The 23982-nt window shown below is 30.7% G+C and overlaps 2 protein-coding genes and 1 long non-coding RNA gene across 25 annotated transcripts; 2 read left to right on the top strand and 1 right to left on the bottom strand.

Annotated features, from left to right (window-relative positions):
* Positions 1–77: 77 nt before the first annotated feature.
* Positions 78–4282, top strand: LOC121203066 (nardilysin-like). Of its 22 annotated transcripts, none has more exons than XR_005918619.1 (7): positions 78–245; positions 435–496; positions 859–918; positions 1035–1154; positions 1537–1770; positions 3433–3636; positions 4043–4282. XR_005918619.1 is itself a non-coding variant. In XM_041101737.1 (7 exons), the coding sequence occupies exons 5-7, from the start codon at positions 1028–1030 to the stop codon at positions 4101–4103; spliced, it is 429 nt and encodes a 142-aa protein (XP_040957671.1). In that variant the 5' UTR covers positions 78–245; positions 435–496; positions 592–620; positions 859–918; positions 999–1027; the 3' UTR covers positions 4104–4282. The 22 variants fall into 22 exon arrangements, 9 of the variants coding, with proteins under 9 accessions (XP_040957671.1, XP_040957672.1, XP_040957678.1 ...); XR_005918616.1 differs by having other exon boundaries at positions 4036–4282; XR_005918617.1 differs by having other exon boundaries at positions 999–1154.
* A 3708-nt stretch (positions 4283–7990) lies between these two features.
* LOC107891975 (beta-1,2-xylosyltransferase XYXT1) lies at positions 7991–9835 on the top strand. The gene is made up of 2 exons (XM_016816908.2): positions 7991–8269; positions 8361–9835. Exons 1-2 carry the CDS (start codon positions 8086–8088, stop codon positions 9734–9736), a joined length of 1560 nt encoding a protein of 519 aa, XP_016672397.1. The 5' UTR covers positions 7991–8085; the 3' UTR covers positions 9737–9835.
* Positions 9836–11171: 1336 nt separating this feature from the next.
* Positions 11172–12546, bottom strand: LOC121221157 (uncharacterized). Of its 2 annotated transcripts, XR_005918613.1 has the most exons (3): positions 12402–12546; positions 12166–12276; positions 11172–11311 (listed from the first exon to the last, which is right to left on the bottom strand). It is a non-coding gene; the product is annotated as an uncharacterized lncRNA (long non-coding RNA). The 2 variants fall into 2 exon arrangements; XR_005918612.1 differs by having other exon boundaries at positions 11172–12276.
* Between the last annotated feature and the right edge of the window lie 11436 nt (positions 12547–23982).

The raw sequence follows: 23982 nt of genomic DNA, 5'->3' as shown, positions 1-23982 counted from the left end.
CAATAGCGGCGTTTTTATAAAAAAACGCCACAAAAAAATTTACTTTAAAACAATAGCCCCATTTTATACTTAAAAAAAATTGGCGTTGATTTTTCCCCAGATTTCCCCCCTAAACGAAAAAAATCCCAAAATTCCCCCTAAAATGGAATCAAGTGGGAAGTGTAGGAAAAAAGTAGTTGAAAGTTTTGAGTTTTGCTTCGTTGATTTTCTTTTTGTTTCACATTTTCCTACTAACCAAACAAAGGGTAAAGATAGAATGTTATTTTCCTCATTTTTCTTTTCGTTTTCTTTTTGTTTTGTTCTACAATTTTCAAGTTATTCTTGGGTCTCATAGTTTTCTACTTTTACTCTTTTACTAAGATTAAATGTCATCAGGATTATTGTTTCCTCTAATAGATCTAGCATATCGATTTGATTAAGCTTCTTTGTTTCAGCGCTTGAGAAGCTGTTAAAAGATCATGCTGGAAAATATGCGACTGGAGATGAAGTTTCCATGGTTAGTTTCATTCTCTCCTGTTTATACATGCCTTTGAATTAATGTGGTTTGATTTTATTTTATTTTTATTTTTATTGAGGGGGTGCTTCCTGCAGCAATATGTGATTAAGAAAATGTAAATCAGGTATCATCTAGATGCCATTCTGCCCCTGAACTATATATGCCTTTGGATTTAGATGAATTAATGAGTTAGCCATAGATCTAAGTTCTGTTTGACTTAGCTAATATCATCTTCTGTTGCTTGTTATGAAACCCTTTTAGAAGTTCACTCCTAATGTACTGTAGAATAAGAAATATCTGAAACTATTTATTTGAAATGTTCTGAATAATACATAAATATGGCCTGTTGACTTTGTTTGCAGGCAGATCTGTTTCTAGCACCACAGATTCTGGCTGGGATTGAACGATTCAATGTTGACATGGTAATCTGCTTATTCCATTAACTACTAGTTTCTGCATCCAATTGATATTTGTTCACTTTTAACTCATTTATGTCTACTAGCATGAAAATGGGAATTTTCCTTGTCTTAAATGGAAGGAAACAAGAAGAGCCTGGTTGATGCTATTGAGAAAGGGATTGATCTATGCAAACAAATACTAGAACTGTATAATGATTATTACCATGGCGGACTGATGAAGTTAGTGGTAATTGGTGGTGGTAAGTTACTTTGTTGTGATTCTCTAGATTTGTGGCCATTGTTTACTCTCTCTTTCTAGTCTCTGAGGGCAACAGTGCTTTTAACTTGGATGGCATTTATTTTCACTGCCTCTTTTTTCCTCCATTTCTGTCCAAATTTTTTTTATTTTTCATATCCATTTTACCTTGTTTAGACAGCTGATTTTTAACTAATTTTTTTAAGTTTATAACTTTTCCATGAAAAGCTTAAACATACTTAAGCATTTTATTCTAATTTTTTGAAGGAATTTCAGTGCTTATTGTACATATGTCAGTTGGAAGAAAATTATGGTGTAATTGTTATCTAAATTATTTGTTTACATCTTTAATAGCATAATCATGATAATACTTCTTGATGGTGCAGAGTCTTTGGATGTACTTCAGCACTGGGTTGTTGAATTATTTTCTGACGTCAGACAAGGTTCTCAAGGAAAGCCAGAGTTTAAGGTGGAAGGTCCTGTCTGGAGAGCTGGTAAACTTTACAGGTTAGAGGCAGTTAAGGATGTCCATATCCTTGAATTAAGGTGGGCGCTGCCTTGTCTTTTGCAAGCGTATCTGCAGAAACCAGAAGATTATCTGGCTCATCTTCTTGGCCATGGTATGTAATTCTGTGTTATCCTAATGCTTAAGTAGTACGTTGCTCATGGAAATAATAATAACAAAGAAAAGGATGCATGTGCAAATATGAAGAAAATGTGAACTGTCCAGTTTTGATGCCTTAAAAGTAATAAGTTATTCTTGATTTGCCTGTAAATGTGGATGCTATTTTTCATTTGCTTCAATTTCTATGCTTGCTTATATGCATATATGCATGTCCATCGTCAGTCTGTGTTCCTTTTAATCATTGATGGATTCAGGGTCGATGTTTCTTATTTTGGCTTTTTCAAGTTTTCATCCATTGATTGATGTTTGTAAGCAAGTATTTCTTGGTTTTAGTTGTTGCACTTAATTTCTTATTTCATATCTTAAGTTACTGGCTTTATTCAAAATATTAGTTTGGCAAGTGGTGAAGTTTTATGACTTTGTTTCTTGTTTTTTAAATAAATATACTTATGGGACACCCATGTCACACATACTTTTTGTTCAACTTAATAATCATGTATGAAAGCTTATCTTTTGATGTTTAATTCTTCTTTTTGTGTGCAATGTTGCATGTCATGACATTGAAGACGATGTTGGAGTGTTCAAGAGTAGCAAGTTATGTTACTACATCTTATAGAATTGTTTGGTTTTTTTTTTTTTCTTTTGAAATTAGAGTTTCTGCAGTAATTTATTCTTTTATAATAAATATTCTCTAAAAAGGTAAATGGATAGTCATAAAAACTGTTTTATTCTTATTAGCAAGAAGTGAACTCCCGACCTAATGATTAAGATATTGTTTGGTTTTTTATCATAAAAATTTTGCTCTCAATTCAATAGATGGAATACATGTGGACATCGGACGGTTTGGATTAAGTTGCTTCAATTTTTTGTATTATTTTAAATATATTAAGTGAGTTATATTTAAGTATTTTAATACTTGATTTGGGAAATTATGAATATGATTGAGCTACTTTTTGTTTATATTTATAATTTTATTATTTAAAAATTTTAATTTAAATTAAAATTAAGTATTAAAAAGTTGAATTTGAGATTGGGAATTGAACTTCAGCTAATTAAAATTAGCTATGAGTTTAATGAAGTAAACTTGAGAAATTTTAACTTTTATTTTGATTTAAAATTAGAATTTAAAAATAAAATTCAAAATTACAATTTTGCATTGAGCTTGAGTCATGTAATGTCAGCCTTTCATTTCCCGCCTTAGTTACGACCCAGCAACAAAGTTTTTTTTAGAAAATAAGGCAATGTTTTGATAAATTGGAAAAATGAAGTTTTGGTATGCTATGGTCTGCATTAGTTTCCTTTTGCTTATTTGGACTTTGAATGTTCATTTCTGGTAACTTTTGTTTATGATTTATCAGGATAAGAAAAGAATATTTTGTTTCTTCCTTTTACTGTTTTATGTTTATGGTAGATGTAATGGGACTTGCGAGGGCATGATGTTAAAATTTAGTCATAGATTGACAATTATACTAACATCAATTGAATTAAAATTTAGTCGGCATATATGAATAAAAAAGTTTGACTTGCGAGTGCATGATGTTAAAATTTTTGATAAATGATAGTTTATTTTGCCAAGAAAATTGGTCAGAAGTGAGCGTTTTGATTTTTATATCTTTTTTAGCGTTTTGAATTTTAGGAATTATATATATATAAACAGATAATATTACGGTTGCCCGATGACTCAGAAGTGAGCGATGAACTATGGGATGAGGTGATAGAGTTAATGAAATTTCGGGTGGTGGACAAGGTTCCGTTAATTCGTACGCTTGCAGTCCGGGCACTTTCACGATTTGTAAATGATTCTGAAAATAGCGACATTCTTGATTTATTTCTCGAAGTCCTTCCATTGGAGCAGAACTCGGTCAGTGTGTAAACTTATATGTTGCTTCTGTTGTCTCGATGAGTTGCGTGATTTGTTATTGTTCCTATTCTCTTGGCTCCAATTTTTTTGGTTCAAAACTTGATGTCTAAGTGTATGCTTGAGTATTTGGCAATCAATCCTGTGAAATAGTTTCTAGTTAAGGTGGCATAGAAGCATATAGTCCAGGCATAATCTGTTCTTACAATTTATGATTGTTTTTTGGTTTCTCCTCTCCACAAATTGTCTAATGTATTTGGTAGAATGAGATACATGCATTTCTCTATGTGGATGGGTAACCTATATCTTTGATTTGAGGCATAGTTTGATGACAGCATAACTTATTGCTGAAGTTATACAGCCACGTTGTTTGCATGCTGATGACCAGTTTTGACGTTTAAGATTTCAGAATTGAGATGGATTTCCAGCTTGGAGGATGTATAGAGCCTGGAGAAGTTTATGATAAATAATGTTCTTGTTGTTGCACTTATATTAAATATTGTACCCTTTTTTGCGAAATTGTTGTATTTTGAAATATCTTTAAGATTAAGGAACTATACTAAATGCGGTCACAAAACTTATGTAATTCTAATATAGAATGTAAACAATTTTCTTATGTAATTCTAATATAGAATGTATCTTGTTTTAATTTTCTTAATTTAAATTCATTAATTTTATATTTAGCTTTAAGTTAAAATTTTAATAGAAATTTCAAAAATAAATATTATTTAATTAAATTTTTTTAAAGTCATGTTTTTAGCGGCATTTGTGAAAAAGCGTCGCCAAAGGTCATTAGTGGCGTTTTTGGTAGAAGCGCCGCAAAAGGTCATGATCTTTAGAGGCGTTTATGGGAAAAGCGCCGCTAAAGTCATGATCTTTTAGCGGCGTTTGTAATAAAAGCGTCGCTAAAGGTCCTGACCTTTAGCGGTGTTTGTAAGAAAAGTGCCGCTAAAGGTCTTGGCTTTTAGTGGCGTTTGTGGGAACAGCGTCGCTAAAGGTCATGGTCTTTAGCGGCGTTTATTAAAAAGCGCCGCTAAAAGTCATGACCTTTAGCGGCGTTTTCTGGGCCAAAAAAAAGGCCGCTAAAAACCTGTTTTGGTGTAGTGATTGCGGTTATTTTTCGATGAATTTCAAAAACGCTGCGCAGTAGTGGGCTAAATTGAAAAACAAATAAAAATTGCGGCGAGGGTGCTAATCCTTCCTCGTGCGTAGCTGATTCCCGAACCTGTTTTCTCAAATTTCGCAGACCAAAATTATTTTTAAGGTGGGCCGATCACACCTTAATAAAGGATCGGTGACGACTCCAGTTTTGTTTTTAAAGTCGACAACTAAAATTTTTGTTTTCAAAAAACGGTTTCGACAGTAGGTACAAACAAATTTATGCATCGTTTGATAAAAAAACTAGTATTATATATTACAAAGTCTTAGATCTCATTTAATTTATTGATATGAGGCAATTGTGTTGTTTACCATGTTTTGTTAAATTATTTAAAGGCGCTGAATATCACCATTTAAGTCGATATTGTATGTTCCCAACATTTCAAAGATTAAGAATTTTCTTTATTAAAATTACAAAATTAGACCTTATCATTTTTTATTTGTTTTGAAAAAAATACCTTTCAAACAACCTATAAATTATCAAAATTAGACACTGTCTTCTTTTTATAATCACATAAAATATATTTTTAAGTTTTTTCTAACAGCATTAACAGAAAACTTTATATATTACTATTTATTTAAATAAAAAGGGTACATATATAAACGAGCTCGTTATATATAACTATAGATTTGTGGGATGATAATTCTACTAATTATTTTCCAATTTCTTTGAACTTTCAATGTCTTTTACATTTGGTCCATTTGGATGCAAACGACGTAAAGATGCGAGTTTTCTCACTTAAACATATACACATCAATATTAAAACTTTTAATTCTGAGAAACATATTAACATCAATATTAATATTTAAACATTTAATTATTTTTCTTTTGTATGGGGTAGCTGGATACGTATCCGGATTATTCAAGGACTGGAATTTAGAATTAATGTTAATTGAATATTTAAATATAAACATTTTGTTTCAATAAAATATATTTAATTAATTTGATATTATAATTTTTTTATACAATATTTAGAATTACTTATAACTTCTCTCAATTCTTAAATAAAAAAAAGCGCTTTAATACATTCGAACCCAACCACTAGCAATGAGCTAAGTTTCGGTTGACAATTGATGGTTAACAAACCATTACTATAGTCAATAAAATTGCTAAGTAAGATTTAAATAAAAAAATAATGTTAAAAGACAATTAGATTTTAGGCTTAATGCTTAATTTGGCCCTGAATTACACATATATATTTTTTATTTTGGTATTTAAACTTTTTTTTATCTCATATTGATATTTAAACTATCATTCCGCTACTCGGTTTAGCTTTTTTTTTTTGCTAAAAAAACTGATTATCATGTGGTCCCAATCAAAATGTGGCGCTACCACAAGATGTTACCGACATTGACCAAGTTGACCATCCATGTGGCGCTATTAGAATACACAACGTCACCCTTCTTTTTTTTTAATATTATATATAATATATTGTTTAGAAATGTAAAAAATCATATATAATATATAAATAGTTAAAAAAATTTAAAAATGAAAAAATAAAAAATATATAATTAAAATTTTTAAAAAATAAAAATATTATATAAAAAATTTTAAAAAATTAAAAATATATATGTATAAATTTTAAAAAATCAAAATATTCTATAAAATTGAAAAAATGTCAAATTTTATTTGTTTTCAAAAACTCTAAATTCTAAAAATTCAAAAAAATATATATGTTATGAATATTTTATTAAGTGGATGTCCAACAAGATCAAGATAAGTTTTGATGTACTTTAAATTCTAATAGTCATTAGAAGTATATCTCTACTTCATTTATACTTCTTATTCCTATAAATAGAGACTTTGGAGAAACAGTATAAATATTCCGATTGATCAATAAAATAAGCACTCTTTTTGCTCTCTCATTCTCTTTATTCTTTACTTTCTATCTTTTTTATTTCATAACAATATCTAAATTTGTAAAAAAAATTAAAACTTTATATATATATTATGAACTTTGTCTATTTTGGAAATTTAGAAATATATATTTTGAATTTTTAGAATTTATAGTTTCTGAAAAAATAAAAATTATGAAAAAAAAATTCAATTTTTATATAATATTTTTAAATTTATATTTATATTTTTAAAATTTTTATATAATATTTTGATTTTTAAATAATTTTTTAAGAAAATATTTTTTATATAATGTTTTGATTTTTTAAAATTTATAATTATATGTTTTTATATTTTTAATTTTTTTGAATTATTTATATATTATATATGATTTTTAAAAAATTAAATAATATATTATGTATAATATTAAAAAAAGGTGATGTGACATGTTCTAATAACATCATGTGGATGGTCAACTTCGATCAACAATAGTTAATGTCAATCAACATCTAGTCAATGGTTGATCAAAATTTTTATTTTAAATAACCTAAGTGCCACATAACATATTTCGATTGGTTGAAAGGTTTCACGTTACACATTTTAATTGGCACCAATAAAATAAAGGATTGAACTAGATAATGGAATGATAATTTAAGTACTAATCTAAAAAAAAAAAGAACACCTTTAATACCAAAATAGAAAAACAGGTATAGTTTAGGCACAAAATTCAGCACTAAGCTACTCACGCTGCATATCTAAAGAGTCGTCCACTTTTCTGAACAAATTGATTATACAAATTTCTTTTTACCCATCAAATTTGTTTCATTCAGTATACATGTTTCCAATACAAATATTTTGAATACATAATCAATAAATTTGAGAATATGGATAATTCACATTGTGATCTTTCTTTATTTTTATAAATATGAAAGAGGATTATATATATTTATAAATAATTCACTATTTTAGAATATAAATTTTAGCATGGACGGGTTGTTGATGTACCAAGAGGGTTCTACTTTATTTTCTAATAAAATTCCTTTCATTAAGAAAAAGAAAGAAAAGCCTTGGCGTTGGTTGATACCTATCAATGGTGGATTCAAAAGCCGGCTATTCTTTCGCAAAAACTCAACAACCCAATCATATATATGTAGTGTTTGTCCCAACAGTCAACCGCAAAAGTCCTTGTCAAAACCCTCCCTTGAATTTAGAAAACCCACAAGATAAACTATAAACAAAATCGTGGGCACCAATAATTCAAAGATAAACGCTTCCTATCTTCCTCCAATTGTCCTACGCAAAAGATAGAGTATCCCAAAACCCTCCCATTGATTCCCTGTTTGTTGAAATGTCACAGGCTACTTCAACGAAAGTGTTCCGACATTTCAAATTTAAAACTATAATCTTCATTTCCTTGCATTTTCATATATATAAATGACAATTATATCAACTTAAGTTGAATGCATGTAGTTTTATTCAAAGGAAAAGAAATGGGTGAGAAAATAACGTATGAGACCATTTTTGCTAGAAGCTTTAGCCGCTATGACCAAAAGAAGTTAGGATATGGAGCATTTCTTGGTTGTTTGCTCATTGCGTTGAGCTTCTGCATTGTCTTCAAGCCTTATTTGGGTCCTCTTCCAGTTCGTAAGTAGTTCATTTGTTCTGATTTTTCTACGTTAGTTTTTTAATCTTTTTTATGTTATTTAGTTAATGTAGCATGTTTGTTTTATTGCAGTAAATATGAGGATGTCAATGGATGTTGGTCTCAACATGTTACGGATTATGGATTCATTCAGCTCTGAGAAGCTAAGGGGTGGTGATATAAGCAGTTCCATGACAACAATTGTGACCGAAACAAGCAGTTCTGAGATTGAAATGGTGGAGGAAAGTAATACAACCGGCACTAACGAAACAATAAGCAATGGCACCACGGTGATCAATAATAAAAACAGCAGTCAGCAAAAGGAGATGAAGACAGTTTGCCATGTAGAAGAAAGCACAGAATTTTGTGAGATGAATGGAGATATAAGAGTTGATGGAAAATCTTCTACAGTTTTCATGGCTGTTGATACCATGGTAGCAAATAGCTCGTGGGTTATCGGCCCTTATGCTCGAAGAGGAGACGAAGAGGCATTTAAACGTATAACCAAATGGTCTATAAAATCAGGTGTCGATGCCTATGAAGAAGCACCTCAATGCGATCAAAGGCATAATGTTCCAGCCATCATTTTCTCCACCGGAGGATATGCAGGAAACAATTTCCATGACTACACCGACATCGTGCTTCCTCTATATTTAACTTCTCGACAGTTTGATGGAGAAGTGAAGTTTCTCATTACTGATAAAAATCCATGGTGGATTGAAAAGTTCCGAAATATACTACAGAAGCTTTCTAGATATGAGTTGGTCGACATTGATAAAGAAGTAAACGTTCATTGTTTCACAAGTGTGATAGTTGGCCTAAAGCGTTATCCTAAAGAGCTGAAGATTGATCCATCAAAATCACCTTATTCTATGAAAGAGTTCAGGCAGTTTTTGAGAAGTGCTTATTCCTTGAAAAAAGAAAACGCCATCAACATGAAGGATAATGGTGGGAAGAAAAGGCCTAGGCTTCTCATTGTTTCAAGAAAGAGTACTCGAGCATTTACAAATACCAACGCCATTTCTGGGATGGCAACAAGGTTAGGCTACGAAGTAGTGGTAACGGAGGTGGATTCGCACGTAGCAAGAGTTGCAGAAATGGTGAATTCGTGTGACGTAATGATGGGAGTCCATGGAGCTGGGTTGACCAACATGGTTTTTCTCCCTGAGAATGCAATTTTGATACAAGTTATTCCCATCGGAGGGTTCGAATGGTTGGCTAAAACCGACTTCGGAGAGCCATCCAAGGACATGAACCTAAGATACATTGGATATAAAATTAAAACGGAGGAGAGTAGCTTGATACAACAATATCCACCGGATCATGAGGTATTGAACGATCCCTATGCCGTACAGAAACGGGGTTGGTATGAATTCAAGTCCATATATTTGCAGAAACAGAATGTGAACCTTGATGTGGATAGGTTTAGAGCCACTTTGTTAAGAGCACTTGAGCTCTTACATCAGTAAATTTTGTTCTTCTTGTTGATTACCTTTCTTTTCTCAAGTATGTATATTCCAATTTGTTATTAAAGAAATTTCTTGGTAAGCCAATAAAGATTTTATATTAATAAAAGGCCCCAGAAAAAGGATTACGATATTAAAGAATACTAATCAAAAGAAAAGTGTCGTCCAAAAAAAATCCACCCAAACATAATAAGATGAATTATTCAAAAATAAGATTAAATCAATAAACTATTTTACTGTTCAGAACTAAGTTGTAAACATTTATCAAGTTTAAAGAGCAAACTCAAATATAGAAAATATTATTAACTAAAAATAATAGAAAAAGGAAAGTGAAAAAGCATATATTAAATCGAGGTTTTGTGCAAGACTTTTACCAAATTTGATGGAATAAATAAATGATAACATATGTTGTTGAAATAATATAAAAGAAAAACTAATGTGGATTGAGAAGATGAAACCCATGAAATAATGCTATTATTAGACATTAATTAGGTAAGTGCATTAGAATGAAGAAGAAATACATGTTACAACCACTTGCTCCCCCAACCAATCAATTTCAAACATGTTTTATATATTGAAATATATTCCAAAATCTTATTAATATCTGTTTAGCATGATTTTATTACTATAAACAAATATATTGTTGAATCAACAACCATATCATACATGTTTTCCAACAAAAATAAGACATTGTTGAAACGTCCCATTCTTACAAAACTACGAATTTGGAATATTTAATGATAGTTCTGGATGGACTCATCCTACCAGTTGATGGAATTTTATGTTTCTTGTGTTTTATTAATTAACTAGCTTATTTCATATTTAATTAATTTTTAAATATTATAATAATTAACCTAAAATAATATTTTATTTGAATTATTGAATATAATTAAAATATATTAATTTATCAATCCAAATACTATAATAGAAACTTTTTAAATAATAATTAAAGCATTTTTAACATAACATATTCAACCAACCATATAATTTTATTTTATGTAATTAATGTAAAGTAACATAATTTTAAATAATAACTAATTCACATAATTAACTCAAACATTAATTAAGTGATAATTAAAATGCTTAGAATTATATTAAAATAATAATTCTATTCTATATCAATAATATTGGCACAATTTTTTAAATTAATAATTGTAAATTATAATTATAATTATCACAACTTTTTTTTTGTATATTTTATGCTTAGACTTCTATTTAAATAATAACTCTATTTTAAAATTAGCGCAACTTTTTTAAACTAATAATTGTAATTTAAAATTTAATTATTTTAATTTTATAATTATCATAATTTATATTAAATTATTGTAACACCTCATACCTAGCCTAGACGACAAGGCCAAGTCTGGAGAGTCCCATTGAACATTTCTCAACATAACTTTCAAAACTTAGCTTTTAAAATCTTCAGAGTCACAAAGGATTTAAAAGAAAACATAAAATGCAATTCAAAGTTTAACATCTTACAAAGTTGAAAATACGGAAATTAACTAATAATACTAAACGTGATAAAACAGCATGACCGAGCTCCTGATCCGCCGACCTGCTCAAGTTGTGGATTACCTATAACTCATTCAACAAATAAAATGAATTAATACTCCAATAAAGGGACTAATTATGCATTCGAATAGAGTTTTGAGTAACCCAGTAGGTTTCCAAATTCAGAAGGTGAGTCAGATTTAGAGACAATTCGTTCAATTTAACAAATCAGGTTAGATCACACAACTAATTAATTGAATCATTGTCAGATATAAAACAGATGCAATTTTCCTACCCTCATCCACTACACACCATCTTCGACCAACCCCACACACTAATTTGAGTATTTATTACTCATCCAGCCCTACTACCACATAGTGTCTGTATGACACGTTTCAGTAATTGCAAACTAATTGCCATATTAGATTACAGATACTAATGGTTTAGCCACTGTTTCAGAACAGAATACTTCCTCCTATAATCAGTTCCCACCCAATGTAGATGCAAATTCAAATAACAATTAATATAGAGGCCTATGCGACCATTCATATACAATTCATACTCGTACAGAATAAATCAATATCATTATCAATTTCCATACGCAATACGCACACAAATTTTCAGCACTCAGTTTCAGATCACAGAATGACAGTTTATACAGTTTAACTCAGTTCATACGGACCCCACAGAAGGACTGCATTAATTTCAAACGACGCTTGTGGTCCGAGGGAAAAATTCCAAACATTGGTCCATACGCCCGTGTGGTTTCACACGGTCTAGATAGCTGGCCCTTATGATTCCACACGATTTACACACACGCTTATGTCATTGGCTCATGTGAAACCTACATTAAACATTCCCACACACAGCCGTGTGGCGTCGACAGTCCCGTTTTTCAACGAATAAAACTCAAAGAAGAAGGGGTTTTTGGTACCCACTTGACGTAGCATCGGTGCAAGGGCAATTCTGAAACTCTCAAAGCCTTCGCACAAGACAACCAAATCACGAGTTGCGGGCATTGAGAGAAATGTTATCCACAAGATCTTCTCCTAACGAACAATAATCGAACACATAGACAAGGAATTCGGGCAAAATAATCAGAAAATCCACATTTGACAGAAACGAATAACAACGAGAGTTAACAAAATTTCAACCACAAAACTTACGAATTTACCTCTCGATCGATGCAACGACAAACTAGAATTCTCAATTCGACCTGTAATAGTTACGAAAACAAGCAAAAAGAAAAAGAACAAGGAAGTAAAATAAAGGAAAGAAAGGAAAAGAAAGAGTCTGAAGAAGAGAAACAAAGGTGAAACTAATTTTTAAATAAAATAGCAAAACTTTATAAAGGCACAACTCAAACCCTTAACCTCAAACACATACAAAAAACACATAGCCACAAATACAAAGATTTAATTACAATAAAAATCAACAATCAAACAGTTAAGTTTTGGGGCGTTACAATTATAGTTATTTTTAAATGTACAATTATCACAGCTTCTATTTTATTTCAATTTTTTAAGCTAATAATTCTAAATTAAATATTATAATTATTTTTAAATGTGAATTTTATAATATGATGAAAAATAGATGATATTCTCATTAGTATATTTCATTTTATTTCAATTAAGAGTGAGTATTTGATATACTAGCATTACACAGTTTTAACTTCATAAGCAGAGGTACAAATTTGTCACATGTCTCGTTTCTTTTATATATTTATTTTTTAAAAGTTTTTTACCATACTTTACATATATTTGTTATCACTCCAACCTTACTTGTGGAATTTTTAAATTCGACTGATAGTGAATCAAATGTTTTTCCTTCAATTAATTTAATAAAGAATGAATAATTATTTGGTACATTGATTGTAAAAAAAAATTAAACTCCACAAGCGGGGCTAAGATACCGCCACATGTTAATATTTTTAAAAAATAAAAATTAAATAAATGAGACTCATGGAGGCATCTTAACCTCACTTGGGAAGTTAAAAAACTCCACCTCTAGTGTATTAAATAATAATTATTAAGGGTGAGAATAGCTCGATTCAATTCGAAAAAATCGAATTTTTTTTTCAAATTTCGAGTTAACTGGATCAAGTTATTCGAGTCAACTCGAATAAGTAATCCGAGTTCGAGTCGTGTTGAACTTTACAATTTGAATAACTCAAATAATTTGAATAATTCGAATAAAAAATTGGTGTAAATATTCCTTTGGTCCCTATCAATTTTGAAAATGAGCAAATTGGTCTCTCTCTCAACAAAAATTACAAAAAAAAAATTAAATTATTTATAAAAATTCCAATTTTTTTAAAAAATTATAATAATTTTAAAAAAAAAATCTAAAGAATATATAAAGAAAGTTAAAATATTTAAAATAATAATTTTGGGGACTTAAATAAATTAAATAATGATTCAAATTTATCATACTAATGTATCATTTATTATTATTATTTTGGTTTGAAATTTTTTTAAATATATAGGGTTTCAATTTTTTTTGCTCTAACTGGTGAGAAATGTGCCCATATTGTAGTAAAAATGTAACACTATGTTTGGTTCACTGTACTGGAAAGAGCTGTACTGAAATACAGTTGTAATGGAATAAAGTTGTAATCAGTAATTCAACTATTTGGTTGACCAGAATGGAATAGAACTTTAATAGTATTCTTGTGTTTAGTTAAATGGAGTAGATTTTGTAGTAGCATAAGGAAAAAAGTTGAAATGACCAGAGTACCCTTAGCAGAATTTTTTTAGGTAAATGATTATTGTTATTTTTATTGTTATTAAATTTTAATAGGATTATTATTAAATGTAATTTAATAAAAATAAAAATAAAAATAAATAATTTAATCATATTTTAATATAATTATTATTAAATATAATTTAATAAAAATAAAAAATATATAATTTAATAACATTCTTAATATAATTATTATTAAAATATAAATTAATAAAAATAATATATAATATTATAAAAATAATAAATAGCCTACTTTATTATTTTTAAATTCTAATGCATATTTAATGTGCTAGAATATCATTAGCGAAACAAATAATGTAATTATCCTCTAAACTAAAAAGTAAAATAATGAAGTAATAAATAACTTGAGAATTATATTTTACATCCAAACATAATGTTCATACATTAATAAAAAGTTACATGATGTCATTAGCTTATATGTCATAATCTATATGTTAAATTTTACAGCATCAAAAAGTTACAACAGTTTGTGGCATTCTATCATGTCATTATATCATTCAAATATTACATATACAAAAAGTTACCAAAACATCACTAACACAACCTTGATTTTTAATGGGTAGAAATGAATCTTCTAACCCATTTCAATCACACAGAAGAAGGTAAACTTAAGGAAACAAGCATTTGCATTGGATAGTCTAAAATCTTGCTTAACGCAAGAAAGTGTTCATCCTCAGCTAACCCTTCTCCTTTACCTAGAGCGAAATATAATTTTTGGGCACTTTCTTGAATGAGGATTTCTGACTTCTCTTGAATTAGCACTTCGAAGGCAACGCTCCTACTTAATTCAAGGCCAACAGTCCGTATGTGGCCGAGACATCAGTAAGTGAAGTAGAATAAAATTATTCACTTACATCAGAAATCTTTTTTTTTCTTTGAAAATGTGGAATCATCTTGGTTTGGCTTCAACAGTTGCGATTGTGTAGCCGAGACATCCATCTCATCCAAGGAAACATCAGCTTCACATCCATGGTAAATGTTTCCTTCTTCAGGATTCTTTATATTAGATACATCCTCAACATCTATTTCCTCAACAACATCAGTAGTTGTTTGAGCATCTTTCCCAATGGCTAGATCTTTTGCGTATATGAAAGAAATTTGGTCATAATAACGAAAATTGCAATGTCTGAATTGACTAGTTTCTTTATAACTCTATAAAAAAAAGAATCCATATTAGATATAAGTTTGGTAAAAACAAGATAATAAATACATGAAATAATTCTTACACTTATATATGAGTTCCACCCAGTATCTTCAGCAACAACCATCTGTCAATGTTCGTCCCAACCAAAGTCACTATTTTCTTTTCCTCTGAGCATGTCTTAAACTATTGCCCAGTCCTTTTTCAATTTCCTAATCCTCGATTCAAGATTAGGTTTAGCCTTCAACATAGCATGAGATCAAACTTTTTTTAACATTCTTTCCAACTCATTTAAATAATCAGCCTTGAATCTCATATCTGCATTAAAAGTTCTAACATTGCAAGTCGACCATACATGCAACCAACACAACAGTTTCTTCTAGAACCCATTTTCTTTTGGTTCCTCGAGAATTTTGGGAAGAAGTTGCATTTGATTGTGAAAAGCCTGACATAACTATCTTAAGAACAAATGCAAATTAAAATTAGGTTAGATATTATGAATCAGAAGGTAGACACTTAATAAAATTATGAAACATGATGAATCAAAAGAAAAAAAATTAAAGTTGTGATTCAACAAGTCCAATACGATACATAAAGACAATACAAATAACACCAAAGTTTCATAAACTAGATACATGAAATAACATCAACAAATTAACCTTCTATTATGTTGTATGCCAATGACTACATTTCCTATCCATTTTATTATTGCATATAAAAAATGGGTATATTGGAATATATTGTTTATGTTGCTATATACATTCACACTTAACATGCTTAAACACTAATATAAATGCAAGAAACATGAGAACAAAGGAAGTTACCAATGGATTTGTTGCAAAAATTTGGAACAAAGTCAAGCAAAGGTTGCTTATGAGTAATAATATGCATAGCAAAGAGTTGAGAGGTGCATAATCAAGAATTGCAGTTAAATATCTTATTGTGAAATTCGGTGTTCTAACTTAATTGATTCATGTTTTACATTATGACATTCAAAAGATCTCAAGTTTGAATCCTTGTATATGTAATCTCTTATCTTACACTATGATCTCTTTTGTGAGTATGTGTATGTATATAACTCATATTATGCAAACAATATAGTTGAAAGATGTGTGATCGACCACAGTTAAATCTCATATTGTAAAACCCAAGATTTCCACCTATTCTCCTATCTTAGAATTGGACAATCTCAAATCATGCATAGGGCAGTAGATCTCAGATTTGAATCCCAATATCTATAATTGCATATAAAATTATTGTATGCCAATGACCACATTTCCTATCCGTTCCATTATCCGCAACATAACAAGAAAAAAAGAAAATGCTTGCATGAAGTGAGAATTAAGCATATTATAAAGCCTCAAGTGTTGAACCCTTTCAAGCAATGCCACTATGGTTTTAAATCTTCTAATTTATAACTACTAAAAAAACTTATAGCATAAGGCAGAGTAACATAAACAACACAAATAGGAAACTAAAACTTATATTTTCCAAAAGAGAAGGCTTTACTTAACCAGAAACCAATGATCAAATATTCAAATTTTAGAAAATTGAGATTAATTAAAAAAAGAACTTTGGTTTAACAGGAATATAAAAATTACCTAGTTAAATAATGTTCAATTTTCATTAAGGCAAATGATCAAACATTTTACGTTCTACCAAATATGCAAACAAGCAAATTCAAGCAGCAAAGTAATGAACTTCACTACTATTAAAATTTAACTTCAAACCCAAAAAAAAGAAACCAAAACAAAAAAATTAAACTTGCCAAAAAAAAGGAAAGCCTAAATCAACAGAAGAATCCAAAGAGAAATCACTAATGCACTAATAGAGCAATTAGCGAATAGAAGAAATTGTAGTCTTTGCAGATACAATCCCAACAAATCCCAACTTGAAATTGAAATCCCTAGCTATCTACAAATAAAAAGAAAAAAAAATCATGATGAATCAGTACTTGCCATGCTCATCTATAGAAAATCAAGGGAGAGAAAAAGAAAGAAGAAATTATAGGGTATTGGTGAAATGAATATCAGCTTCAAAAGCCTTGAGAGAATCCTTGAACGATTTTCTCATCTCTCTTGTCTCTATCTTTTTTCTTTTTCTTGCTTAAAAACTCTATAACTGATTCAGAACTCAAAATCGAAAACCCTAACTACCTATTTACCACAAACAACAAATCTCAATCTGAAATTGAAATCCCTTACTATTAAGACAAGCAACCTAAAATCCATTGCAATAAACAGAAATGTCCATAAAAACCAAATGCAATTAAAAAAACAAGCCTATACTTTTAACCCTAAATTGACCTAAAACAATCAGATCAACCAATCGACCAAATTGTTTTTTGAAAACTTATTTTTTTTTCGTAGCTCCCTACTAGCAAAATACAAGCAGAAAAGCAAAGAGATGAAATTCTCACAATGGAAGTGAGATTGAGGGTAATAATAACCTTACTCATCTCAACTTTAGGGAAGCTTTATACAATGTCGAGATATTTGTCAATGCTCATCGTAAGATGTGAATAACCAAATAAGAACGAGGAGACAAGGCTGGGGATATGGTCGCTTGAGGTGTTTGCTGAAGCAGAGTGGTAAACGACAAGAATATGAGGTTATGTTTTTTTCTTTATTTAGTGAAGGCTATGTAGTGCTATTATTTGGGCTTGGTGGGGAATGGCCATTACAGGAGAAGGTGGAATACGAGATGAATGAGATTTCATCGAATAAAGGATCCGATGAACCAAACTAATGAACAACTGTTTATCACTGAATCAACTAAGAATCGTTTGGTTATTCATGCTAACCAAACATGGTGCAATTATTTTCTATGTATTTGAACGATGAATAAATAAATAAAATTAATTTCACATTTCACTATTATGTCTTTTATGTTTTTTTTTGTTTCATGTTTTGCTTGCATAGAGAAATTGTGACAAGAAAATATTAGTTTATTGATTGTCTAAGTTCAAACTGATGATAAGTGGCACTGTAAGAACATTTACATTGTGAGAAAGACAAGTTACTTTAGTAGATAATCTAAACGAGTCTGTAATCTCGTAAAACAATCAAAGTGAGCATTTGATTCAAATACTTAGAAGGATTATTATGTCATCTACAATTCTAGTTGGGGAGATGGCTAGTCTTGGCTGTCGGAGCAATTGACTCCACAGGTAGGGACATAGATGTATTCATTGGAAGAATGATACATTGGACTGGACCCAAGATGAATTAATTTTGAATTCGTTTGTGAAGTAATTCACTTATGATGTTCATGATGTGATTTACCTAAATCCTGAGTTAGTCACTGACCATGCGTATGTAGCTCATGTGCTTTGATAAAAGTGAAGGCTTATGCTCTAAAGATGATCAAGCCCATAACCGGTATGTTGGGTACATGACTTGTGTATGACATGGCTTTACTATCAACAATGGAATTCATAGCTCGATTAAAGAGTTGACGATATCCTCTCATTGACATTGTGTGAATTGATAAATATGGAACATGACCACAAGTTGTTTATTCTCGAACGAGCAATTTATCATAGTCATTTGTTAACAGTGGTCATATTAATCATTAAGAAGACACAATGGTGACAATGAGATAAAATAGGATTATATTGAGTGCAACTCAAAGGAATCAAAGATATCATATGAGGATAACACACACATGACGAGATCATTGGACAAAGCAGTTGGTTGAATTACTCTTATAAAGAGTATACCATAATAAGTTTTCAATCATGGTACTTGTGGATTGACTCCATGATTAAGTAAATTGAAAATTATCAGAACGATGTTTCTGGACATAATTGCAATTAATCGAGCTTAATTGTATATGTTTGATTGGTCCCACCGCTAGCTCAACAAAATCTTGATCAGACTGCATTTGAATCAGAAGAAAATTCGACGACTTTGGAAATAATTTAATTTAGTTGATTTATTCGATATGGAATTAAATTAGGAGGTCGTGAGAATTGTTCAAATAGAGGATTTGATTAAAGAATTTGATTAAAGAATCTTCTTAAAAAATTAATTTGGAAAATCTAAATGATTTTTGGAAAAATTAATTTTGATCAAGTAAAATTAAATTAATCAAATTAATTAAAATTAATATGATATTTTTGAAAATTATTTTTCAAGTCAAACAATTGGCCTAATGGGTAATTGAACTTGAAAATTAGACTTGAGAATGAGAATTGGGCCCAAGAACCCAAAATCGAGACTGAGACCTAAAAATTAGTCGAATCAAGCCTAGTATGTGAACCTAGACCGACGATCCAATCGATGCCAGGACCGGACTGGTTGGGCCGTCACTGGCCCGAATTGAACCAGCTCGGGGTGTTGCACTTGCGTTGGCACCATCGAACATGATAGTGCTGACGACAACGGCGGTAACATTCCGGTCACTGGTGAGTGGTATTTTGGCTATTGAGCAATGGAGGAATCACACTCCTATTGGGACTCTACTAGATAATTTTATTTCAATTTAACTATTCCAAAAATAATATTATTTTAATAGTTTTAATATCAAATTAAATTTAATACTTATAATATGAGTATTTTATTAATTTAATATTAAAGTGATTATCTTAATATTAAATTAAATTTAATATTTATCTTGTAGATAAATATTATTAATTTTATAATATTTAATATTAAATTTAATCTAATATTTATCTTAATAAGTATTATATTAATTGAATATTAAAGTGATTAAGTTTAATCATCATTGAACTCTTTAAACTTTCCCTCTATAAAGAGAGCCATGAGTCATTATTTTTCATACACTTGAATTCAAGAGAAAGTTGTAGAGAGAAAATTCTCAGAAGAAATTATTTTAGAAGATTTTTAGAGATATTTTTTATTTACAACTTGATCCAAAAGTTTAGAAAAATTTTGAAATTGCCCCATTGATAATTTTGTGGAAAATTTTCTAATTCGAAGTGATCCCACACTCAGCAGACGTGAACTTAAGGATAGCGGAGAAGACTACTCAGTCAAAGCGTTCGTCCTAGACGAATCGAAATGGTAAAATTTCTTTCCCTAAATTTATCTTTCGCTGCGTTTTTCTAAACCTAATTTTTCCAACACTGGTGGCCCAAATTGAAACAAAAAGTAATGGATTTTGTAGTCAAGTGTCTAACGTGTCAACAAGTGAAAGCAAAACACTAGTTTTCTTTTGGGTTGCTACAACCGATTAAAATATCTCAATGAAAGTGGGAGCGTATAACAATGGACTTTGTTTGTGGGTTACCCTTAACATCCAGTAAGAAAGATTCAATATGGGTGATAGTAGACCGATTAACTAAGTCAGTTCATTTCTTACTTGTCCATACATATTACTCTTCACAAAAGCTAGCTAAGTTATATATTTCAAAGATTGTAAGATTGCATTGATTACCCGTATCAATTATTTTAAATCGAGATCTCTATTTTACATCTCGATTTGTGAAAAAACTATATGAGGCATTGGGTACTCATTTGGATTTTAGTATTGTCTTCCATCCACAAACCGATGGACAATCTGAGCGGGTTATGAAATCTTAGAAGATATGCTAAGGGGTTGTATTATCAAATTTCGAGGTAGTTGGGAAGAACAATTGCCCCTAGCTGAATTTGTCTATAATAATAGCTTTCAATCAAGTATAAAATGGCATCCTATGAAACCTTGTATGGTCATAAGTTCCGAACATCACTATGTTGGACGAAACTGGGTAAAAGGAAAATTTTAGGTCCCGAAGTGGTACAAAAGTCTAAGGGGAAATTTATATTAATTCAGGATAGACTGAAAGCGGATATGGATAGGTATAATTCGTATGCAGACCTCAAAAGGGAAGGATATAGAATACTATATCGAAGATCAAGTCTTCCTGAAAGTGTGTCCATGGCAGAAAGTGTTGAGGTTCGAAGAAAAGGGCAAGCTAAGTCCTAAGTTCATCAGACCTTACAAAATCTTCAAGAGAGTCAGTCTAGTGGCATACCAATTAGACTTACCTCCTGAACTAGACCATATCCATGACATCTTCCATGTCTTTATGTTGAGATGATACTAATCCGATCCTTCTCATATTGTACCAATAGAAGAGATTAAGGGGAGACCAGATTTGTCCTTTGAGGAGGAATCCATACAAATTATAGATCGTAAAGTAAAGGTTCTGAGAAGGAAATGGATCCCACTTGTTATGGTTTTATGAAGGAGCCATAACACTGAGGAGCCCACATGGGAACCGAAAGAGACATTTCGTTAATAGTATCCTTATTTGTTTGAACTAGGTAAATTTCAAGGATGAAATTTATTTAAGGAGGGGAGAGTTTTCATGCCCCAAAACATAAGGGTTAATAGTAATGCATAGACAATGAATGAATTAAGCTTAAAGGCTAAGTGTTAGGAAGTCCTCCGCAGAGATCTAAGTTCGAGCTTTCTTTCTCTCATTTCCTTTCCTTCAATTTTCAGCAACCTAGGGTAAAAGCCACACCAAAATATATATGGTTGGGAATAGAGATTAAACAATAAATAGGCTTTAGTCCTAAAGGTTAAAGTGCTAATATTTTCCCCCATTGACCTAAGTTCGATCCACTCTCTTCCCTTCCCTTCCATTTCTTTTCTAATTTTGGAAGAATTAGGATATTTACCATGCCGCCCCTAAGGTTTCCAAACACTAGGTATGTAACCATCATTTCCTAATTAGACTTGGCATTTTGTTACTTTACAATTCCTATTAGAATTTTTCCTTCTTCTCTCCATTTCTTCTCATTTTTCTTTTCTTTCTTCTTCTTTGCATCATATCTTTTATCTTTTTGTTGTTCATTATTTTGCTTACTCGAATCAAAATCATTCCTTATTCAATCATTCTTCTACTGGTTTAGTAATTTCCATCAATAACATCCCTATTCTTGCCGAGAAATAGTAAGTCACCTCGTTCCTGTGATTCGATTAGTAACTTCATCCTACGAATCTCCAAGCCTTAATATTTAATTCGATGAATTGATCTATTTGAAATCTTGATAAATCTTTTGCAAATCTCACCAATCTTGACGTCAATCATTAATTGTGTATATGTTTGGTTTGAAGGACCGGATTTAGGTGAGTCAAACCAGAATCAGGTGAGAGGAATGTCGATTGAAATCCCAGTGAAAAGTGTGTCTTTTCCCAATAAAATAGATGGTGGTTGTGCATAGGATTAGGGCCACACGATCTTCGATATTGCATGTAGACCACAGGACCACCACACAATCATGTGCCTCTATAAAACCTAGGTTAGTTCGTGAATCACACAGCTACAGCTCTTCCACACGGCTGTGTAACCCTTCCACATGGCCTATAGCTTCTCACACAGCTTGGCCACACGGCTGTGTGACCTCTGTTTTACAATTTTGCCCAAAAATTTATGTTATATGCAGTTTACTCCTTGTATATTCATTGAATTGTTTTTAGAGTTTCTATTCGCTTAATTAATTCCCTGATATTGTGTTATTTCTAGAATATATGATTTAATTCCTAAAGTGCTATTGTTACATCGCATGGTATGTAAATATTACATGCCTTCTGTCAAAGTGAAACTAATAAACTGTTAGTGATAATATTGTTACCGCCCTATTGAGTACATGTTAAGCATGTTTACTATTAGTGATCAATTGAGTACATGTTAAACATGTCTACTATTAGTGATGAATTGAGTACATGTTAAGCATGTCTACTGCTAATATTGAATTGTTCTATTACAAAGCATAACATATTGCATCGCATGGGGTGGGACGATATGTACGGAGGAAGAGTGGCAGTTTATATGCAAATTTGATGAGCATTCACAACCCAGTGATAGTTTATCTGTAAATATGTTGTGCACCCACAACCTACTGGCAGCTTTTATCTATAAATATTTTGTGTATCCACAACCCAGTGGCAGTTTATCTGTGAATTTGCTATACATCTACAGCCCAATGGCAGTTTTTATCTGCAAATATGTTGTGCACCCACAACCCAGTGGCAGTTTATCTACAACCTAGTGGTGGTTAAACCACAACCCGGTGTATAAAGATGTTTGAGTTCAGGGGAATTCCTAGTGAAGTGTGTAGCAGAGTTAGGTAAGACCTATTTTTTTATATACTAAAATTTTCTTGCCATGCATAAACATGTGCATACAAAACTGTGAATGCGAAAATGCTATTGTGATGTGTTAATCAATAAAACTGTTACTGTGACTTGCTATACAAATGTGATTATTTTTAAAAAACTATTATTTCGCATGTTTTTCTATTATTTACACTAATTTTCTTGTGATCAGACTTACACTAAACTTCATAAGCTCACTCGCCCCTTTTTTTTCCATATCTACAAATAACTCACAAGGTTAGGACCCGGACTCAGCACCTGGAGGACTCGGCACAGATTATTTTTTTATTATATGTTTTTGTGATTCATGCGTTTATTAATTGAACCAAATATAAGTTAATATTTGGTAGAATTTCAACGACATCTGTGGTGATAAATGTGTGACAATTATAAGGTATTTTATGTGAGCAATAAATTAGTCCAAAGATTAATTAATTGTTTGACATAATTTATCATCAGTGTTTGATTTCTACAACAAGAGTATCACTTACTGTTAATATTATGTCCAAAGACTTGATATTAATGTTATGTTTGGTATAGTGAGATGGGATTTGCCATTATTTTGAATTTATTGTTTACTTATAAATATTGATGTGAGCTTGTTTTTATTTGTTCTATATTCAGCTAGATCTTCTTCTACTGCCATAATATCTGCTAATATAAATTCTATACCCATGCTTAATGAGACTAATTTTAAGGAATGGAAAAGGCACTTACTTATAGTGCTTGGTTGTATGGA

Source organism: Gossypium hirsutum, chromosome D09 (assembly GCF_007990345.1).
Source record: "Gossypium hirsutum isolate 1008001.06 chromosome D09, Gossypium_hirsutum_v2.1, whole genome shotgun sequence".
In the NCBI taxonomy this organism is placed as follows: Eukaryota; Viridiplantae; Streptophyta; class Magnoliopsida; order Malvales; family Malvaceae; genus Gossypium; species Gossypium hirsutum.
The sequence above is the reverse complement of the archived record's forward strand: the minus strand, read 5'-3'. Positions and strand labels throughout refer to the sequence as shown.

Excerpts from the sequence above, each read along its gene's own strand:
- LOC121203066 (XM_041101736.1), top strand. The coding sequence starts at position 1,028 with ATGGAAGGAAACAAGAAGAGCCTGGTTGATGCTATTGAGAAAGGGATT. Across the intron at positions 1,155-1,536 it reads GTTAGTGGTAATTGGTGGTG|AGTCTTTGGATGTACTTCAG; the intron begins GTAAGTTACTTT and ends TTGATGGTGCAG. Across the intron at positions 1,771-4,035 it reads GGCTCATCTTCTTGGCCATG|ATTTCAGAATTGAGATGGAT; the intron begins GTATGTAATTCT and ends TTGACGTTTAAG.
- LOC107891975 (XM_016816908.2), top strand. The coding sequence starts at position 8,086 with ATGCATGTAGTTTTATTCAAAGGAAAAGAAATGGGTGAGAAAATAACG. Across the intron at positions 8,270-8,360 it reads TTTGGGTCCTCTTCCAGTTC|TAAATATGAGGATGTCAATG; the intron begins GTAAGTAGTTCA and ends GTTTTATTGCAG.